Below are 21,198 nucleotides of genomic sequence, written 5' to 3'. Positions count from 1 at the left end.
ATACAAAAAATAATGACAACTCCTATGGCTCCTGCCGGTTGTCATACTCATCGACATGCAAGTCGTGAATCCTATTACAAAGAACATGATCTCATACATCACAATTCATCATTCATCACAACTTCTGGCCATATCACATCACATGATCAATCACTGCAAAAACAAGTTAGACGTCCTCTAATTGTTGTTGCATCTTTTACGTGGCTGCAACTGGGTTCTAGCAAGAACGTTTTCTTACCTACGAATCACCACAACGTGATTTTGTCAACTTCTATTTACCCTTCATAAGGGCCCTGTTCATCGAATCCGCTCCAACTAAGGTGGGAGAGACAGACACCCGCCAGCCACCTTATGCAACTTGTGCATGTCAGTCGGTGGAACCGGTCTCACGTAAGTGTACGTGTAAGGTTGGTCCGGGCCGCTTCATCCCACAATACCGTTGAGCAAGAAAAGACTAGTAGAGGCAAGTAAGATGACAAAATCCACGCCCACAACAAAGTTGTGTTCTACTCGCGCAAAGAGAACTACGCATAGACCTAGCTCATGATGCCACTGTTGGGGAACGTTGCAAAAAATTAAAATTTTTCCTACGGTTTCACCAAGATCCATCTATGAGTTCATCTAAGCAACGAGTCTAGGGAGAGAGTTTGCATCTACATACCACTTGTAGATCGCGTGCGGAAGCTTGCAAGGTGATGATGTAGTCGTACTCGACGTGATCCAAATCACCGATGACCAGCGCCGAACGGACGGCACCTCCGCGTTCAACACACGTACGGGACGGGAGACGTCTCCTCCTTCTTGATCCAGCAAGGGGGAAGGAGAGGTTGATGAAGATCCAGCAGCACGACGGCGTGGTGGTGGATGCAGGGCGTCACAGCAGCAGGGCTTCGCCGAGACTACGAGGGAGAGATGTAACGGGGGGAGGTGGAGGCGCCAGGGGCTGGTGTATGAAGTCCCTCCTCTCCCCCACTATATATAGGGGTGCCAAGGGGGGACGCCGGCCCTAGTAGATGAGATCTACTAGGGGGGCGGCGGCCTAGGGGAGGTTTCCCTTCCCCCCAAGGCACCTAGGGGTGCCTTCCACCACTAGGACTCCTCCTAGGGGGAAACCCTAGGCGCATGGGCCTATAGGGGCTGGTGCCCTTGGCCCATGATGGCCAAGGCGCACCCCCTACAGCCCATGTGGCCCCCCGGGACAGGTGGCCCCACCCGGTGGACCCCCGGGACCCTTCCGGTGGTCCCGGTACAATACCGATAACCCCGAAACTTGTCCCGATGCCCGAAATAGCACTTCCTATATATAATTCTTTACCTCCGGACCATTCCGGAACTCCTCGTGATGTCCGGGATCTCATCCGGGACTCCGAACAACATTCGGGTTTCTGCATATCCATATCTTCATAACCCTAGCGTCACCGAACCTTAAGTGTGTAGACCCTACGGGTTCGGGAGACATGCAGACATGACCGAGAGCTCTTAGTCAATAACCATCAGCGGGATCTGGATACCCATGATGGCTCCCACATGCTCCTCGATGTTGTCATCGGATGAACCACTATGTCGAGGATTCGATCAAACCCTGTATGCAATTCCCTTTGTCAATCGGTACGTTACTTGCCCGAGACTCGATCGTCGGTATCCCAATACCTTGTTCAGTCTCGTTACCGGCAAGTCACTTTACTCGTACCGTAATGCATGATCCCGTGTCCAACACCTTGGTCACATTGAGCTCAATATGATGATGCATTACCGAGTGGGCCCAGAGATACCTCTCCGTCATACGGAGTGACAAATCCCAGTCTCGATCCGTGTCAACCCAACAGCTACTTTCGGAGATACCTGTAATGCACCTTTATAGTCACCCAGTTACGTTGTGACGTTTGATACACCCAAGGCACTCTTACGGTATCCGGGAGTTACATGATCTCATGGTCGAAGGAAGAGATACTTGACACTTGCAAAGCTCTAGCAAAACGAACTACACGATCTTTTATGCTATGCTTAGGATTGGGTCTTGTCCATCACATCATTCTCCTAATGATGTGATCCCGTTATCAACGACATCCAATGTCCATAGTCAGGAAACCATGACTATCTGTTGATCACAACGAGCTGGTCAACTAGAGGCTTACCAGGGACATAGTGTGGTCTAAGTATTCACACGTGTATTACGATTTCCGGATAATACAGTTATAGCATGAATAAAAGACAATTATCATGAACAATGAAATATAATAATACTTTTATTATTGCCTTTAGGGCATATTTCCAACAGACTGTTGGGGAACGTTGCAGAAAATTAAAATTTTTCCTACGGTTTCACCAAGATCCATCTATGAGTTCATCTAAGCAACGAGTCTAGGGAGAGAGTTTGCATCTACATACCACTTGTAGATCGCGTGCGGAAGCTTGCAAGGTGATGATGTAGTCGTACTCGACGTGATCCAAATCACCAATGACCAGCGCCGAACGGACGGCACCTCCGCGTTCAACACACGTACGGGACGGGAGACGTCTCCTCCTTCTTGATCCAGCAAGGGGGAAGGAGAGGTTGATGAAGATCCAGCAGCACGACGGCGTGGTGGTGGATGCAGGGCGTCACAGCAGCAGGGCTTCGCCGAGACTACGAGGGAGAGACGTAACGGGGGGGAGGTGGAGGCGCCAGGGGCTGGTGTATGAAGTCCCTCCTCTCCCCCACTATATATAGGGGTGCCAGGGGGGCGCCGGCCCTAGTAGATGAGATCTACTAGGGGGGGCGGCGGCCTAGGGGAGGTTTCCCTCCCCCCCAAGGCACCTAGGGGTGCCTTCCACCACTAGGACTCCTCCTAGGGGGAAACCCTAGGCGCATGGGCCTATAGGGGCTGGTGCCCTTGGCCCATGATGGCCAAGGCGCACCCCCTACAGCCCATGTGGCCCCCCGGGACAGGTGGCCCCACCCGGTGGACCCCCGGGACCCTTCCGGTGGTCCCGGTACAATACCGATAACCCCGAAACTTGTCCCGATGCCCGAAATAGCACTTCCTATATATAATTCTTTACCTCCGGAACTCCTCGTGACGTCCGGGATCTCATCCGGGACTCCGAACAACATTCGGGTTTCTGCATATCCATATCTTCATAACCCTAGCGTCACCGAACCTTAAGTGTGTAGACCCTACGGGTTCGGGAGACATGCAGACATGACCGAGACGCTCTCAGTCAATAACCATCAGCGGGATCTGGATACCCATGATGGCTCCCACATGCTCCTTGATGTTGTCATCGGATGAACCACTATGTCGAGGATTCGATCAAACCCTGTATGCAATTCCCTTTGTCAATCGGTACGTTACTTGCCCGAGACTCGATCGTCGGTATCCCAATACCTTGTTCAGTCTCGTTACCGGCAAGTCACTTTACTCGTACCGTAATGCATGATCCCGTGTCCAACACCTTGGTCACATTGAGCTCATTATGATGATGCATTACCGAGTGGGCCCAGAGATACCTCTCCGTCATACGGAGTGACAAATCCCAGTCTCGATCCGTGTCAACCCAACAGCTACTTTCGGAGATACTTGTAATGCACCTTTATAGTCACCCAGTTACGTTGTGACGTTTGATACACCCAAGGCACTCTTACGGTATCCGGGAGTTACACGATCTCATGGTCGAAGGAAGAGATACTTGACACTTGCAAAGCTCTAGCAAAACGAACTACACGATCTTTTATGCTATGCTTAGGATTGGGTCTTGTCCATCACATCATTCTCCTAATGATGTGATCCCGTTATCAACGACATCCAATGTCCATAGTCAGGAAACCATGACTATCTGTTGATCACAACGAGCTGGTCAACTAGAGGCTTACCAGGGACATAGTGTGGTCTAAGTATTCACACGTGTATTACGATTTCCGGATAATACAGTTATAGCATGAATAAAAGACAATTATCATGAACAATGAAATATAATAATACTTTTATTATTGCCTCTAGGGCATATTTCCAACAGGGCGCCGGCCCTAGTAGATGGCATCTACTAGGGGGGGCGGCGGCCAAGGGGAGGTTTCCCTCCCCCCCAAGGCACCTAGGGGTGCCTTCCACCACATGGACTCTTCCATGGTGGAAACCCTAGGCACATGGGCCTATAGGGGCTGGTGCTCTTGGCCCATCTAGGCCAAGGCGCACTCCCTATAGCCCATGTGGACCCCCGGGACAGGTGGCCCCACCCGGTGGACCCCCGGGACCCTTCCGGTGGTCCCGGTACAATACCGATAACCCCGAAACTTGTCCCGATGCCCGAAATAGCACTTCCTATATATAATTCTTTACCTCGGGACCATTCCGGAACTCCTCGTGACATCCGGGATCTCATCCGGGACTCCGAACAACATTCGGGTTTCTGCATATACATATCTTCATAACCCTAGCGTCACCGAACCTTAAGTGTGTAGACCCTACGGGTTCGGGAGACAAGCAGACATGACCGAGACGACTCTCCGGTCAATAACCAACAGCGGGATCTAGATACCCATGTTGGCTCCCATATGCTCCACGATGATCTCATCAGATGAACCACGATGTCGAGGATTTAATCAATCCCGTACGCTATTCCCTTTGTCTATCGATATGTTACTTGCCCGAGATTCGATCGTCGGTATCCCAATACCTCGTTCAATCTCGTTACCGGCAAGTCACTTTACTCGTACCGTAATGCATGATCCCGTGACCAGACACTTGGTCACTCTGAGCTCATTATGATGATGCATTACCGAGTGGGCCCAGTGATACCTCTCCGTCATACGGAGTGACAAATCCCAGTCTTGATCCATGTCACCCAACAGACACTTTCGGAGATACCCGTAGTCTACCTTTATAGTCACCCAGTTACGTTGTGACGTTTGGCATACCCAAAGCACTCCTACGGTATCCGGGAGTTACACGATCTCATGGTCTAAGGAAAAGATACTTGACATTGGAAAACTCTAGCAAACGAACTATACGATCTTGTGCTATGTTTAGGATTGGGTCTTGTCCATCACATCATTCTCCCAATGATGTGATCTCGTTATCAATGACATCCAGTGTCCATAGTCAGGAAACCATCACTATCTGTTGATCAACGAGCTAGTCAACTAGAGGCTCACTAGGGACATGTTGGTGTCTGTTATTCACACATGTATTACGATTTCCGGATAACACAATTATAGCATGAATAAAGACAATTATCATGAACAAGGAAATATAATAATAATGCTTTTATTATTGCCTCTAGGGCATATTTCCAACAATAATTTCATATGACAAATGTCAAAGACGTTATCGACATTGGGGCGGATTGGTTGGTCCACCAGATAGCCAACTGCGATGAGCAAGACTGCCTTCCATTGCCGATGACGCTTTGGAGGATACAACATGTGAGAAATGAGACCGTCCATCACAAGCAACCGCCGCCGGTGGAAGCCTCCAACCAATTTTTATGCAGGGACATCGGGTCCCTTTTGTGCATACAACAGAACCCACTAGGCATATTGGGGCAAGAAACAAGAATAAGCAGTAGTAGGGCATGGCTCAAACCATTGGTAGGCCACTATACCATTGGGGCAATTCGCCCGCAGACTGGAACAAGTTGAATGTTGATGGGGCCTATGACGCAGATGCGAGCAGGAAGGGGTTGCTGGCTTGATCTCCGAGAATAAGAAGGATCGGTCACCTTTATGTCATGCCATCACTTGCACACTTGCAAATAGCCTGCTAGAGGTAGAGCTAGATGCATGTATTGCCTTAGACTACGACTGGAGCACGAAACCATTCATTGTCGAAATCGACTCTGAGGTGGCTGCTAATATGATCAAGAAGTTAGACGTGGATCTATCCCCGAATGCCTCCATCATTGGTGAGATAAAGAGTCTTCTTCAACCAGATAGACAACTATTACATTGGTATAGCGCGTCATTGCCGGTAACAATGTTACCCATTGTCTTGCTCAATTAGGTCACCATAACATGTGAATTGATGTGTGGCTGAGAGCAGGCCCCCATGAGATTGATTTTCTGTACCAAAACGATTGTAATCCCCAAGGTTAAGCATTGAATTTTTTTTAATATCTTTCTCTTGAAAAAGGAAACAAAAGAAAACAAAAATTCCCTGCATTCTTTACGACCCACCATAAATTCCCAGGTCTTTGATGGGCCGACGAAGAGGCCCAACTGACCCAACAACCCCACGGCACCCGCTCGACCCCTTCTTCCCCTCCCTTCCTCGTCCCTTCCAGGTCACAACGCTACCCCCAATCCCCAGCCTCCAGATCCACCCGCCGCCGCCGGCCACCCCGTCGCTGCCCGCCCCCCGCGCGCCCCAGCCAGCCAGGTACGCGGCGATCTCCCTTCTCCCCTCCTACCCCGATCTCCCCACGATCTCTCGTAACCCAGCACGAGGGGACGAGAGGCCCCGCTTCCTCGATGCGATGCGAGGCGAACGAGCCGTCGTGTGCGTCCGTGCGGTTTCGTCAATCCCTGCGTATGCGTGGTGGATCTAGTCGCTGGTCCGCGACGCGCCGCTGACCCCCTCGATGCGTTTTACTGGTCCGGGAGATTCGCCTGGCGGCGCGGACATTTCGATGCATATGCTCTTGCGCTTTAGGGTCGGTGGTTGTCTCCTCGGGCCTCGGTCTCGGCCGATGTGCTCTACTGGCGTTTGTTTAGCCTAGGTTGAGATTGGGTAATCTGTTTGAAATGCCTTTCTTTGGAAGCATTATGTTGTTGCTAGGTTAGTAATGTTGTGCGTGCTCATCGAAATCTCTTTGGTTCATTATTAGATCTGCTGTAACTTGGTGAGCGCACATGAATTTTTTTGGGTTCCTGATTCAATGGTATGTGGGTGGTTCTGGTCATGATCAATGATAGCCTAGAAATTTCCATGTTACTGGTAGAAGATATACAACACTTTGAATTTGCTGATCATGGAAGTGTTGTGTTAATGTGCTAAATTCAAATACATTGAGTTGCTCAGAAAGAATCCTTTGGGTTAAAAAATGCCTATTAGATGAAGTAACGTAGTGGATTGTACATTAAGTAATCATTCCCCATTTCGGTAGTTGCTTGTGAGAGTAGCTGATTAACTGTTAGAAACCTGCATAGGAGTTAAAAACAGCTTCATGTATTCAAAGTTCGTTGTTGCTGAATCTTGAGATGTTCACAGCTGTAATGCAATGATTATACTAGAACTATCTATGGCAATTGCTCTTCCATCTAAGGGTTAGGATTGAAAGAGTAGTTTTTGTATGCAGGATGACGCTAGAAGAAGCACCATTTTACCCACGCGAGAAGCTCGTTCAGAAGCAGCAGTATTTCCAGAAGCTGAGCAAGCATATCCACCTTAAAGGCCGTTACGATGTGGTCACCTCTGTTGCCATTCCCCTTGCGCTTGCTGGCGCCAGCTTGTTCATGATTGTAAGTTCAAAATCTCATCTGATGCCTTGGTTACTTGTGCTCTTTGATATCGCGTCTACTCAGTCATTGACATGTCTCGTGGCTAACAAACAGGGTCGTGGGATCTACAACATGTCTAACGGGATCGGGAAAAAGGAGTGAATTTCTGTGGCTTTTGCTAGTATCTCAGTAAGCGGCATGGAAGCGATACTGCCCAAGCTATGATGTCATCTTCGTATGCAAATAATATTGTCAGAGAAAGACTCGAGTCCATTTCCAGTTCTCTTTTGTCGGTATTTGTGGATATTTGATGTCAGCAAATTGATGCTAAACTGGCAATGATGATTCTATAACATCGGCATCATTATCCTTTCAGTTAATTGCGTTGTTTATGCTCTATGTTTCCTTTTCAACTGGTGCTTCCTCTGTGCACGTCATGTGCGCATTCATGGCATATTTCTTTGTCTGCGAATTCACCAGTTCGTTCGTATGGATGCAGCAAGTTCTACACAGTTTGAGGTTGAAACTCAAAATATATCGACTAATCTGTGGTCATCGAGCTTATATATTGTAAGGCTTTGTTATCTAGTGGGATTGTGTGTATTTTCGTGACAAAGTAACATAATTAGCTCATGCCACTGATCATCAGGAAAAACATCAGGACACTGAACAGTTTTTTTGGAGAGAGAGAGAGAGAGAGAGAGTAATTTCCTTGCTACGCGTCTGATGAGCTACAGTTTTGGGTGGCTGTTGTTTTGCTCAGGGAATCAAAGACTCAGAATGGATTGGAATGCTGTTGGAATCGGACAGGTTGCCCATTACCCAGGGCCTCAGGCCGTACCATCTTCCACTGAGCCCGGTGCAAGGAAAGGAATGCCAAGGCTACTCAGTTAACAGGATAGCCTGTTAGAACACTTAAGATGGACGCTAGATATATACTCCCTCCGTTCCAAATTACTCGTCGTGAACTAAAACCATGACGAGTAATTTGGAACGGAGGGAGTAACAATTTACACATGTGCTACTCCCAAAATTTCAATTGCCATTCCTGCAACTAGACTGAATTAGAGCTTCTAGAGCTTCACTCCTCCCATGCCGCCTTAAGCTAAAAATGGCGAGATTGCACACCTGAAAAAGGGGATGAGACAAGAATCAGATTCACCGGACAAGGAAAAACATTCCAGATCATTTGATTCCCTCAAGTCTGAACAAGATGACAGAAAATATAAACAAACGAGGACAAACCCTATGCACAGAATGAGAGTCATGACTTCCAACAGATACGGGGCATTTTATCTGTTATCAGATGGCATTTTATCCCTCAAAAAATAAAAATAAATCAGATGGCCTTCTAAATTCGTGCAAGCGGGTGGCGTTGCTATCTACACCTAAGAACAAGCTAGACAAAGAGTGTGTTCTTGACTTCTAACACATACACAGATACCCCCTCATAGTAGAAACTAGCACTCCACAAATGTTGGTTATGCTAGTTGTTCAGCAGTTGCAAGCATGAGCTTGTATGGAGATTGATAATTGTCCTTAAATACTACTCCCTCCGTCCACAATATAAGATCATTTTTCAAGCTAATATCTTATACTGTGGGACGGAGGGAGTGCAAGCAATGTTCATAGACAAACATGAATAAATATGCAAGTCTAGAACAAAAGCGAATAGCCCATCTATGTTCAAAATCGATATACTAATTGTCTAATTGATAGGAATGTAGGCTACAGGTTCTACTTTGTTGTATCCAAAATGCCAATGTTGGACACGGACATTCAGAATAACCAAGCCTGAAACTATTATTGCAATGAAGCACGATGCGTTCATACAGGATTTGAGGATCAGTCAACATACCATTGAGCATCTTGAGTATGTACTCCCTCCTGTAGATTTCAGGGAGTGCCAAAAACATGCCCATCTGGTCGGGTTCCTTTGCGAAAACACTTGCAGCGCTGACCACCTCGCTCCCGGTAAACCCAAGCTTTTGCATCTCGGCAATGGCCCTTACTCTGGCATCCTGTTGGGGCACCTCAGGCGACAACCTTTCTCGCAGATCAGCATGAGGCTCAATAGCTGCTTCAGTCGCGCTGCCATTCTGGGTGATACTTCGAAACTGATCATGTGCATCCTTGAACTGCTCCAAGGCTGTTGTGGCGGTGCTCGCATTCTGAACAACGCTCTGGAATTGATCATATGCGCCCTTGAACGCCTCCATTGCCGCTGCCATTGCGCCGACATGCTGAACAACGCTCTGAAAGTGACGATGTACATCCTTGAACAGCTCCATCGCTTCCGCCATCGTGTCGACATGCTGGCTGGCGCGCTGATAGTGACCACGCACATCCTTCAACGTGTCCGAAGACAGGCAATTCGATTCAGCCCTCTTCCTCTTACCGCCATACTTACAATTCTTCCGTTTCTCATAGCTCGACGTAGCGTCCAAGGGTCGGCCGGACGGTCCATCGGACACCCCATCTTCCTCCCCTTCATCATCTCCGGCCTCACTCGTATTCCCATTCTCCATGTCGGCGGTCGCCTCCTCGGACACTTCCACCACTTCTCTAGCGGCTCTATCCTTGCCATACACCGCATCAAACACATCGAAATGCGGAAATGGAACACCATACATCCCCCTAGCTCTAGGATTATCCTGCAGAGACGAAACAAGTCAGTACAAACTACAAAGGCACATCACAAAGAAAGGCTTATTGCAATGCCAACTTCACTAACTAAAACATGGCTCACTTTGCAGTACTCATCGTATCGCTGCTTCTCGCACCGGACGACCTTCCTGGAGCCGTCCCAGGAGAACCCCGGCGACGCGAGCATCTCCTTGATCGCGTGGAACTTGCGCTTGAGCACCTTGAGCCGGGAGTCGACGTGTGGGCTGGCCTTGATGCCGCGGCCGGGCAGCCGCTGCGCGAGCAGGCTCTCTATCCCCTGGGTGTAGCAGTTCTTGAAGCCCCCTCCTTCGGCCCTGAACCTGGCGTCGGTGGACACCTCGCAGAGGGCCCTGACCAGCTCCTCGTCCTCGTCCATTGTCCACTTCCTCTTGTTCCTGCCTCTGCCCCGCACAACCTTGGCGGAGCCCTCGCTCTGATCCATCACTACAACATAGTATGAAATACGACAAACTTAATTTGATTGATTGATTCTGATTGATTGATGTGCAGCAGAGTCATGAACTTATCGGAGCAAGCGCGGATCACTATTCATGCAGCAGAGCGCAGCGTGCTTCAAAGGGGAAAAATAATAATCAGTGACTGCTATGAAGTGGATGCAGACCCGTAGGTGGAGGATGGGTCTCGCGCCGCCGCAATGCGATGCGACGGCGAGCTCTAAGGCGCGAGCGGAGACCGGAGAGGTAATCTGAGGCAGGACACGGAAGAGATCGGTACGCATCGGCGGCGGAAGAAAGTGAGGGTGTTTCAGACGCCGTCGTCTGTCTGGGGAGTGAGGGAGGGGGCGGGGGTGATACCTCGGGAGCGGCGGAGCAGGCGGTGGCGGGGCGGCGGGGAAGATGGGACTGGGATTGGGAATCCGGGGCAGGGGAGGGGGAGGAGTACCGGACTAGGGTTACACGCGCAGCTGGGACTGGGAGACTTCACTCTACAGATCGGCTATTCCCGATGTACCTCATCCACCCACGTCGGTCGCCACGCGGTGTGTGAGGGTATGGGCTTTGGATTAGGATTCCCCGTGAGGTTGTTTGGCAATGGTGGTAATCCCAATCCCTGATGCACCAAAGCATTTAAGCATGTAAGCCTGTAGCCATAGCGAACTCTTAATCTAATTCGATTTTTTTTGTATTCTAATCTAATCCGATTTTAACCATGGAAAAATGTTGGAGAGCTGCTGGAGTTGAAGAAAATTCAAGGGAAAATCCTTTTGCAAGCGTCTCCATATGCGATACAGGAGAGATCACTTGAGAGGAACCGTTGGATTTGCCCTAATCCTTCTCAAAAAAAAAAAAACCTGGTGTCGAGAATCTTGACCGTTGATAACAGCACCGAGTTTATGCATACAAGAAAGCAAGCTTGAGAAAGCACCGACATTTTACGTATTTTCTTCTTATGTGGCTAGACAAAATCAAACGAGCAGTGAGCACACAAGAACATCAGGAGGCGGTGTCCGATATATATCAGAAGAAATGATTATCCTTTACAATGTCAAACAACATAGCATTTCCGTTGGATAGAATCACTTGATCCACCAGTAAATACTACTAGCATCCATGTTGTCAATCAGAGCGCTGTTAGAAACAAGGCGCTACACAAGAACACTCTGTACACAACTGTAAAGTACAAGGAAGATCAGCAACTGGCGCAGCGTCGACCGCGAACTATGAGCCTCCATTGCTGAAGTTTTGTCAGTAAAGCAAAACTCCAGTTCACAAGCTCTAGCTCAGTTCCGCGTTCCAGATACCGGCACACTGGCAGCCACGGCGACCGGAACTGTAAGTATCAGGTGGTATTGAAAGATGTGGTTCACCTGGTGTTATCAGGCGCGGGATTTTGCATCATCTAGTGCCATCAGTGACGGAATGTTCTGACAGCTTGGTCAATTCTTCGTCGGCAGAGTGGACAGTTTGTTACGTGAGAAGAGCAGTTCATACAGCAGCACATGTGGCCACACCTGCATAATGGTCGTTTATGACTCACTCATGAACATTTTGGTGGAGCATAGGTAGCAGGGAAAGATGCTTATCAACAAGCATAGCTGGAGGTGTTTCAGGAGAAAAACATCTTCATAATGAACATAGCTAAAAAATGTAAATGAAGTCTGGAATTTCAAAGGCAAAACAACCCATGGTTCAAATATTTGATTCCAGCTAAAATTGAAATGCATAACTTAATATCATGTTTACTAACTTGCTTAATCATTTAGTGGTAGGCAAGTTAAATGCAAGGTGTTAAACACACACAAAAAAACATTCCACCAAAAAATAGACCCACATGCAATCCCTGTCTTTTTAAATAGGGGCAGACAACCATGAGGCGCCCTGTGTGGAGCACAGAAGCTCAAACGAGGATAGCAGGCTGCACTCACACCCAGGTGCCTCTGGCCAACTGGTCGAGGTCCAGTTCTTGACCAAAATGAAACAGTAAACAGTACAAATGTTTACTACATATGCTCAGGATTATCCACAATGAAAATGTCAAAAGAAAAACAGCTTCATTATTAACATGTAAAAATTATATGATGAAATGTGAGTGTAAAATAAGGTACTTACGGCACAAAAACTGCATTGTATTCCTGTTCAAGGCATATGACACATATTTCTAATACCAATTGATCCTTCTTAGGCTCTCCGTCTGATGTGCCATTGCCCCCTTCATATAATAATAGTAAAAGATATCATAAGACAGGAACTAGTATTTACAAGACAGACAAATCAATCTATAAGAAAATCACCTTCAGCGTCCCTAGCCTGCCTTTGTGCTGCAGCAGCACGAGCCCTGTATGTACAAAATGAATACGTAAGTTTACATAACACCAATGTTCCGAAATTCCAAATTAAGAAAATGTTTGGTGCTTCCAAAGTATCTTGGTATTCAGTCCCATGCATGATTGCTAATTTGTGGTATTGACTAAAAATGAAAATAGTTCCACGAGTAAAACATTTCACATACAGTGTCTTCAGTGCATTTTTTTTCAACTGCATGTGATCTTTAGTGAAATATATTAGCTGCAGGTGGACAATGCAGTTTTTGCAAGACATTAAAATACTACTTGGTGACCAAGATAAAAAGGGACATAGTTCTAATGATGTCAAGCACAGATGAATGAACCCCCTGAACACTTGAACAGAAAAGGAACGAAATTGCTTTCCAAAGAACCTCCCCCCTTTGTTATTCTAAATAGAAGAAATTGATGTTTGTCCATACTTCTTGTGAAATTCACGCTGGCGCTTTCTTTGTAGAAAATGATCAAGTGCACGCTTAGCAAGAAGAAATACACCAAAAGCTGCAAAGCCCATGGAAGCAAGTTGGTATAACCTGTTGTACAAAGACATGCAATTAGCAGCAAGATCCCTAAACAAAGACACAGAATGTTGTACATAATCTCCCTACTTGGCCCATTTCCCGAGATTCAAGATAAGTTGATCGATGCTTTTTGGAGATGCATAAAATGGTCCTTTGTGTGGCCGCTGAATCCGAATAGTTCCAACATCATCTTTAATGGCCTGGTCATACAGCATAAAAATGCAGAACAAAAGTAAGGGACTAAAAATATAGCTATGTCAACAAAATTTCACAGTACCTTGAAACTCAATGAAATCTATGGTTATTACCTCACCAACAACAGTCAATGAAGTTCCAGTTGGAAGAACCCTTTCAGTTCGCTTTACTCCGAGCATCTACAATGATTAATGCTAATTATGAATAGCAATCCTATAAGCATTGGTCTTGCTCAAAACGTGATTAGACAAACCTTCAGTCCTTGTAAATAATCTAGAGTTCCACGTACAAGGGTTCGCCCTGACTCCTCAAAAACCTCACTGGCAACAGTTAAAATTAACCCTGCCGCAGAACGAGCGCCAACGACATAGACACGCCCAGTGCCATCATCCTGGCGATGAATTATATGTTAGAAAAGAACTGAACTTGCAAGGTATCACAAAATCACAAGCTATTTTCAAACTAAATAAACAAATAGTGATTTTAGAATTACAATTTATCTTTTCTTTTATGAGCAGTCACTTGGTTTACATTTATATAACAACTTCGTGTGGTTTAAGCTTATGCATATTTCTTCTGTTAAATAAGTATAGGCATATCATCAATACATTAACAGTGCCTAAGCGGACTTAACGGCTAAAGTGGGTGCTGAGTGCATGCTTTTTTTGAAATATACTGTTACTCTTGCCATGAGCCATCCATAGCACATAGCACCGCATATAGGTGCTAATTGATACCTAATATTTTACAGCTTCGTTTTATCCGTGAAGAACAGATGATTTAACATCACCAGCCAAGCTTAGTTTTGTGCTATATATACTAGACTTAGCAACCATGCGCACGGTGCTGGCCATTAATTCTAACGCATTTTCTCACTTATAGCATTATCTTAGCAGCTAGGGATGCATATGCTCTTCTTTGCTATAAATCTGGTCTACAAACAGAGAAGGTAGTCCAGACTCCAGAGTAGACAGAGGGAGGTTATAACCCAAGCTTTGCAGAAATAAACTTCTAGATAATTCCAAGTTTGGACACATAATAGGAATAATAAAAGACTTAATTAAACTACATGCATTGACAGAGCAAGAAAAAAAGAACTAGAACACATTACCAGGTACCATGGAACCTCTTTGCTAACAGAAAGCATCACAGCAGAATCTTGAATCCAGGATCCAGCATCATTGTGCTTCAGGAAGTGTTGCTCTGCCTACAAAGAACAAAAAGTTAGCATAGTGCCACAATTACCAACAACAAACCCAACTACTAATAACAGAAACAACAAATCAGTAGCTACCGTTTCCTCGACTATTACACCCCGCATACCACTTTGCTGGCATATAAGCGGTGTATCTGAACTAACTCGCCCAGAAACTGCCACTACAAGTGGCAGGACTTTACTTGCAGTGTCCAAGATAGCAGCTGTTCAAGGGAGAAAAGAAATGTTAAAACATATCCTCTTTTTTACGTATTTAACCAAGTATACCAAATGACAATCTCCGTAGAAAGTATATCACATGTAAGGCATGCTGATAAGAAAGGTCTAACTCTTGACCATATCTGAAGTAAATGCTGGACTTTGACCATATTAAAGCCATAGTTAAAAAAATGCAAGCCTAGATGTGCGCTTATGCATGCCCAGGCGCTGGGCAACAGCAGTATGCTCAGCGCTTAATCACACTAGGCATGCCTATACGCTGTGCATCAGCAGAACACCTAGCTCTTATTCATGCTGAGCATGCACTTAGGCGATATAGGCACTACACAGAGTCAAAACTAGGAATTGCACCAACTGCTTTTTTGAACTTCATTTAAAGCCAACAAGATAAATCCAGAACTCTTGGATTGCAGAAGAACAAATTATGCTGCCGTGGTGACAAACATGGGCGGAACCAGCAGGTATTCATGTTGGTCTCATGAGTCATGACCACCCAACTCATTTGCCAAGAACATCCAGAGTAGTTCAGAGGCCCAATGAAAATTAGCAAAAGCCTACACTCGGTCCAAAAATGCAGGCTGCACCGGCTAGACCCAGGACCTGCTACATGTATCTATGTCCTGCTTCTTGCAAGCACCACAGAGGTGATCAAGCCATCAACGGAAAATCTATTGGGAGCTTCCCATGTTTCTCTCGCTCAAAAAGCCCCACCTGATGCCTGTTCCGAACCTGAAAACGGAGCCATGGCGGCCAGCGGACGTAGCAACGGACAAAGGGAGGCAGTCACAGCAGGCAGGAAGGCAGGCAGTCACAGCAGGCAGGAAGGCAGGCAGGCAGCAAGCTGAGCAGGTGACAGGGCAGCTGGGCGAGCAATGTGGGGCCAAAGCGCAGTGCACGTTCGTGGTTTGCAGTGGCTGGTCAGTCGTCCGCACGGCAGCTGCAACAGTGGGCTGGGCCATGGGTGCCATCCGCTGAGGGTGCCAGGACGGTGGCAGGTAGCAAGCACTAGGAACCAATGCCTATGTTAGTATATCTCAGTGAGTTCATGCAAGGTGAAGGATAAAAATTAATTACTAGTTCCCTTGCTAGCTGATACTTGCTAATTTGGGTTGTCTTCACTGTTGTGCACCCCCAACAAATTCAGGTAATCAATTTAATTTTGAAAATTGCCAATTTCAATTTCTTACATTTAGGAACAGAGGTAGTACTTATCTACTTACAAACCCAAAGAAACCACTGATGATCCAAAACAGGTACTCCCTCTGATCCCAAAAAAAGTGTCGTGGCTTTAGTTCAAGTTTGAACTAAAGCTGAACTAAAGCAACGACACTTTTTTTTGGATCGGAGGGAGTGCCATTTTACCAACTGATGCACAAAATATCACCACGAGCTGGAAACCAAATCACCGACATGGGAGGCTAGGATCAGATTAGCTCAGAGCAGCAGCACTCGCCGAAAACTAGAGCTCAAATGAATTCACCGCTGCAGTAATTGCTACTCCTGAAGCCAATCAAACAGCCTACAACAGAGTGACAGACCAAACCCTAGCTCACCCACCCAAATCCTTCAGGCTGCCTGTCCTCGCCACCGATCGCAGCACCTCCGCGTCCCTGAGTCAGCAGCAAAACCACCACCAATCAGCGCCCCAGAAATCGCCAAGCAGGAAACGATTTCTCTCTCTATATATAAAAAAAAATTCCTCACCTCCCGCTGCTCCTCCCGAGGAGATACAGCGCCGCGGCGCTGAGGCAGCACCCGACCCCGCCCCACGGGACCAACATCTCGCGCGGGGAAATTGCCCGGCGAGCGGCAGATCCGGCGCGCGGGAATGGACGGCGGACCGGCGGGCGGGATTCCGGCGAGGCTGGAGCTACGGATTTTTTATTTTAGGGCAGGATTACGGCGAGGCGGGCAAGGCACTGGATACCAGAAGTGGAAGCAGACGGCAATGGTCATGGTCCGTGGGTCCCACCTGACATTCACTGCTTTGCTGAGACGTGGGGCAGACGGTCGGATAAGCGCGCCAGCGTGGAGCCCACGGCAACCGACGCGCCGGATGGCGTTCGTGGTCAGATCTCAGCCGTCGAATTTTGATCCGCGGGAACAGCCCGAGCTCTGTGGCTTACATGTGGGGCCAGGCGAGGAAACCAGGTTCATTTCGCTGGTCGTGGGGCCGTGCTAGGGTTTAAGACGAGGAGGAGGAGGTTTCCCCGGCGGCGGCGGCGGCGAATCCAAACCCAAAAAACCATGGAGGAGAAGCCGAGCCTCTCGTCGGCGCTGTTCGCCGGCACCCGCTTCGACCGCAAGCGCTTCGCGGGGGACATCGCGCGGTTCCGGACGGGCGCGCAGCCTGCTGCCCCCGCGGACCCCGACGCGGCGCCGCCGGCACCGGAGAAGAAGCGGAAGCGCAAGAGCAAGGCCAACGCGAAGAAGATCAGCAAGAAGAAGAAGAAGCGCGCCGACGGGGCCGCCTCCGCGTCCGGTGAGGCTTCGGCTCCTGCTTGTTTGGTGCTTGGAGTGGCTGTGCTCGTGGTTTGAGTCCCGTTGGGTTTTCTTCTGCAGATGTTGTGGAGGGGTTCAGCGTGTTCAAGGGGGCGGAGGCGAAGGAGGCGGTGGAGGAGTCTGTGGAGGTGGTGGTCAGGGAGGACGAGGACTCGGCGGTCGTGAGGCGGCGGAAGGAGGCCGAGAGGGAAATCGAGGTAATGCTGTTTTGCAATGCACCAATGTTCGCAATCAGGGTTCAGTAGTATATGTATTTATTTCCATAAGCAAACTGTGTTGAGCTAAATTAGTAAGCATTATAGGTTATTTCGCAACACAAACCTTTGTATATGTAAATATGATGAGCAAAGTGGTTTTGTTATGATTCCAGCACGGTCTTGATTGAATTGAAAATAGTGGTAGATTTCGACTTAGTATTGGTCTGTTTGCAAATTGTAACCGCTTAACTGTTGGTTTTTACTATTTTCTGTATTGGTTTCTAGAGAGCTGCCATCCTCCGGAAGAGGTATGACATCCACATTTCGGGACATAATGTTCCAGCACCACTGGAGAGCTTTGAAGAACTGGTTTCAAGGTTAGCATTTTTTGTCATTGTGGAGTCCAGACATAGTACTTATTATTGACATGCAGCACTATAGCAAACATCTACATTAGGCCTTTAAGTAATCATTTGAGGCTGTTGAGCTGACCCTCTTTTACTTCTGCACTAGGTATGACTGTGATTCATATTTGGTTGGGAATTTGTCAAAGCTTGGGTTTCAAGAACCTACACCTATCCAGAGGCAGGCCATTTCTATCCTTCTTTCAGTGAGTGATCTTTTACTCTGTTTTGAACCTTAGTCCCCTTGGCATGAAAACATATAGCTATTTACAGTAATCATTTCGCATTACTTGCTTCAGGGCAGGGAGTGCTTTTCTTGTGCACCTACAGGCTCTGGCAAGACACTGGCATTCTTGCTCCCGATGCTTATGAAAATCAAGGTATTTATCTTCATGGTATTGTGTAATGTTGTTTATATTTGCTTGACATGCTTTATGATGAGTATATTGTTCTAATAGCCAGGGTCTAAAGGAGGCGTTAAGGCTGTTATTCTTTGCCCAACAAGGGAATTGGCAGCACAAACTACGAGAGAGTGCAAGAAGTTGGCAAAAGGGAGGAAGTTTGGTGTCAAACTAATGACCAAAGATCTATCACAAGATGGTAATTTCAAGGATATGCACTGCGACATCCTTGTATCAACCCCGCTTCGTTTGGACCATGCTATACGAAAGAGAGATCTTGACTTAAGTAGGTCTGTGATCATGTTATGATTTTTTTTCTGTTTAGCTATTTAACTTATTATGGTTATTTTGTTATAAATAATAATCTTTTAATAGCACTCTCGATACATTGTGATCTTTTTTATGTTTGATTGTAATTGTTACTTGGGGTTCCAATTAATAACATTTTCATTGACACTAAATGACTGCTTGGGTGCACAGATAGTACTTACATTACAAAGTGGTAAAATTGTACCTAAATGAAAAGAAATTAATTTGATCAGAAAAACTGTGGCTGTTAAGTGTTTTCATTTATCAAGAAATACTGAATAACCTGCATTACAATCATTGTTAGCGAATTTGTTCCGGAATCAAACACAAGAATCCAAATCAACTACCTTGATCCTCTCTTCCATATCATCTTGGTCATTCGTATTGTCGTGGTTTATGGAGGAGCCAGGAATTTGCATTTTGCTTAAACATTTTCTTTCAGATCTGCGCAAACTTCAGCAATAACACATAACTGCCTCATGCAGGGTGGAGTACCTTGTGTTGGATGAATCTGATAAACTTTTTGAGCTTGGATTTGTTGAAGTGATTGATTCAATTGTCAAAGCATGCTCAAACCCTTCAATAATTCGTTCTTTGTTTAGTGCCACATTGCCTGAAACAATAGAGGCTCTTGCACGTACAATAATGCATGATGCTGTTCGGATCATTGTGGGACGAAAGTGAGTATCCTACTTGTGAACTAGCAGATCTGTTTTGCATGGGATATCTTCTTAATGTAATTTTCAACTTGCAGGAATTCAGCTTCCTCGATGATCAAGCAAAAGTTGATTTTTGCTGGAACCGAGAGGGGGAAGTTGATAGCTCTTCGCCAAAGCTTTGCAGAAGTATGTTCTGATCTTTCACTCGCAGTTCTTTCTCCTGGTTTCCATGCATTTCGTTGTTTTAGAACTGGTTTGTCTTGGTCATGCCAAACCAGCAGACTGCAGTTTAATGCATGCCCGCATATAAGTAGCAAAACTAAGCCCTATGTTGTGCTGCTCGTAGCCGTAAACTGACTGCTTGCAAAGTATTTAAAACGTTGAACTGCACATTTGTCCTTACTAAAAAGGAGTCTCGGTGTGTGTTTTGAAACTTACTGTTGTTGTATTGTCTTCAATTGTAGTCCCTGAATCCACCGGTATTGGTCTTTGTTCAAAGCAAAGAGAGGGCAAAAGAGCTCTACAGAGAGCTGGTATATGACGACATTAGAGTTGATGTAATCCATGGAGACCTTACTGAAGAGCAGGTATTACTTTTGCATAATTTATTAATACTTATTTTGATAGTTGTTCCTGTAGTTTTCGTTTTCACTGGTTTAATACTGTCGACATCAGGCTCACTGACTGAATTCTGTATTTCCTTACTTTAGCGTCAAGATGCTGTTGACAACTTGAGAGCTGGAAAAAGCTGGGTGCTAATAGCAACGGAGGTTCTTGCGCGGGGAATGGATTTCAAAGGTGTCAACTGTGTAATCAACTATGATTTCCCTGAGTCCGCGTCTGCCTACATTCACAGAATAGGTAAGATATCCGGCTTTCCCCCCTGGACATAGTTGTTGCAATAAGATTCTAATAACTCCATTCCCCTGTTATATGTAGGACGGTCTGGAAGAGCAGGCAGATCGGGGGAGGCGATCACGTTCTTCACGGAGGAGGACAAGCCGTTCCTGCGGAACATCGCCAACGTGCTGGTATCTTCGGGCTGCGAGGTCCCTTCCTGGATGGTGGCGTTGCCCAAGCTCAAGAGCAGGAAGCACAGGGTGGACAGGGACCGCATCTCCTTTTTAACCGACGAAGATTGAGAGAGTGATATTGTGTAACCGTAACAATTTTGTAGAGATGACACGTTCGGCCTCAGTCTTCCCTGTTTGAATGCCTGGTGCGTGTATTATTCGGCTTTCCTGACTAAAACCTGATATGGGCGTATGCATCCGAGCATATCTTTTGTGATTTGCTACAGTTTTAGTGCACTGGCTGTTCGACTGTCATTTCACTCCTAATCACAACTCGTCGGCTGATTTTTCAACATCAGAGGACACCATTGATAAAATAATTCAGGCTTCCAACCTCCCCCGCCCCCACACACACGGCAAAAATGACAAATGTAATCTGTGAACGAAAAGAATTCACAAAGTGAACTTCTTGAAATTTTTTAAACAACTAAACGCCACACTATATTGTGCAGCACCTGACTGACAGACGGAGGAAGTACTAAATTAGTGTGCAATGGCTGAGTGTTTAGGCGCTGCACTAATGCCTAGTGCAGTGTGCGACCCGACGCGCCCGTTCTTGTCGTGGTTTGATGGATTCGTTTCCCAACCGACCGTCTCTGGTCTGGTCACGTGTGTGGC

General features: G+C 46.7%; 4 protein-coding genes across 6 annotated transcripts; 2 read left to right on the top strand and 2 right to left on the bottom strand.

Moving 5' to 3' along the window:
• Positions 1-6,198: 6,198 nt before the first annotated feature.
• Positions 6,199-7,813, top strand: LOC119362705. Its single transcript, XM_037627950.1, has 3 exons — positions 6,199-6,353; positions 7,273-7,435; positions 7,529-7,813. The coding sequence occupies exons 2-3, from the start codon at positions 7,274-7,276 to the stop codon at positions 7,574-7,576; spliced, it is 210 nt and encodes a 69-aa protein (XP_037483847.1). The 5' UTR covers positions 6,199-6,353; position 7,273; the 3' UTR covers positions 7,577-7,813.
• A 359-nt stretch (positions 7,814-8,172) lies between these two features.
• LOC119362704 lies at positions 8,173-11,045 on the bottom strand. 3 transcript variants are annotated; one of them, XM_037627949.1, is made up of 5 exons: positions 10,897-11,019; positions 10,704-10,787; positions 10,164-10,525; positions 9,273-10,068; positions 8,173-8,542 (listed from the first exon to the last, which is right to left on the bottom strand). In XM_037627949.1, the coding sequence occupies exons 3-5, from the start codon at positions 10,521-10,523 to the stop codon at positions 8,520-8,522; spliced, it is 1,179 nt and encodes a 392-aa protein (XP_037483846.1). In that variant the 5' UTR covers positions 10,524-10,525; positions 10,704-10,787; positions 10,897-11,019; the 3' UTR covers positions 8,173-8,519. The 3 variants fall into 3 exon arrangements, with proteins under 3 accessions (XP_037483846.1, XP_037483844.1, XP_037483845.1); XM_037627947.1 differs by lacking the exon at positions 10,704-10,787 and having other exon boundaries at positions 10,164-10,652; positions 10,897-11,045; XM_037627948.1 differs by lacking the exon at positions 10,704-10,787 and having other exon boundaries at positions 10,897-11,045.
• Positions 11,046-11,535: 490 nt separating this feature from the next.
• LOC119362703 (E3 ubiquitin-protein ligase SP1-like) lies at positions 11,536-16,966 on the bottom strand. Its single transcript, XM_037627946.1, has 11 exons — positions 16,740-16,966; positions 16,593-16,645; positions 14,895-15,019; positions 14,712-14,807; positions 13,854-13,991; positions 13,714-13,779; positions 13,493-13,605; positions 13,307-13,417; positions 12,834-12,877; positions 12,652-12,751; positions 11,536-12,053 (listed from the first exon to the last, which is right to left on the bottom strand). Exons 1-11 carry the CDS (start codon positions 16,814-16,816, stop codon positions 11,951-11,953), a joined length of 1,026 nt encoding a protein of 341 aa, XP_037483843.1. The 5' UTR covers positions 16,817-16,966; the 3' UTR covers positions 11,536-11,950.
• A 230-nt stretch (positions 16,967-17,196) lies between these two features.
• LOC119362702 (DEAD-box ATP-dependent RNA helicase 57-like) lies at positions 17,197-20,835 on the top strand. The gene is made up of 11 exons (XM_037627945.1): positions 17,197-17,517; positions 17,598-17,734; positions 18,020-18,111; positions 18,248-18,344; positions 18,438-18,518; positions 18,597-18,829; positions 19,334-19,528; positions 19,603-19,693; positions 19,972-20,094; positions 20,218-20,368; positions 20,447-20,835. Exons 1-11 carry the CDS (start codon positions 17,283-17,285, stop codon positions 20,647-20,649), a joined length of 1,638 nt encoding a protein of 545 aa, XP_037483842.1. The 5' UTR covers positions 17,197-17,282; the 3' UTR covers positions 20,650-20,835.
• The last annotated feature ends 363 nt before the right edge of the window (positions 20,836-21,198 follow it).

This window comes from Triticum dicoccoides, chromosome 2B (genome assembly GCF_002162155.2).
Source record: "Triticum dicoccoides isolate Atlit2015 ecotype Zavitan chromosome 2B, WEW_v2.0, whole genome shotgun sequence".
In the NCBI taxonomy this organism is placed as follows: Eukaryota; Viridiplantae; Streptophyta; class Magnoliopsida; order Poales; family Poaceae; genus Triticum; species Triticum dicoccoides.
The sequence above is the reverse complement of the archived record's forward strand: the minus strand, read 5'-3'. Positions and strand labels throughout refer to the sequence as shown.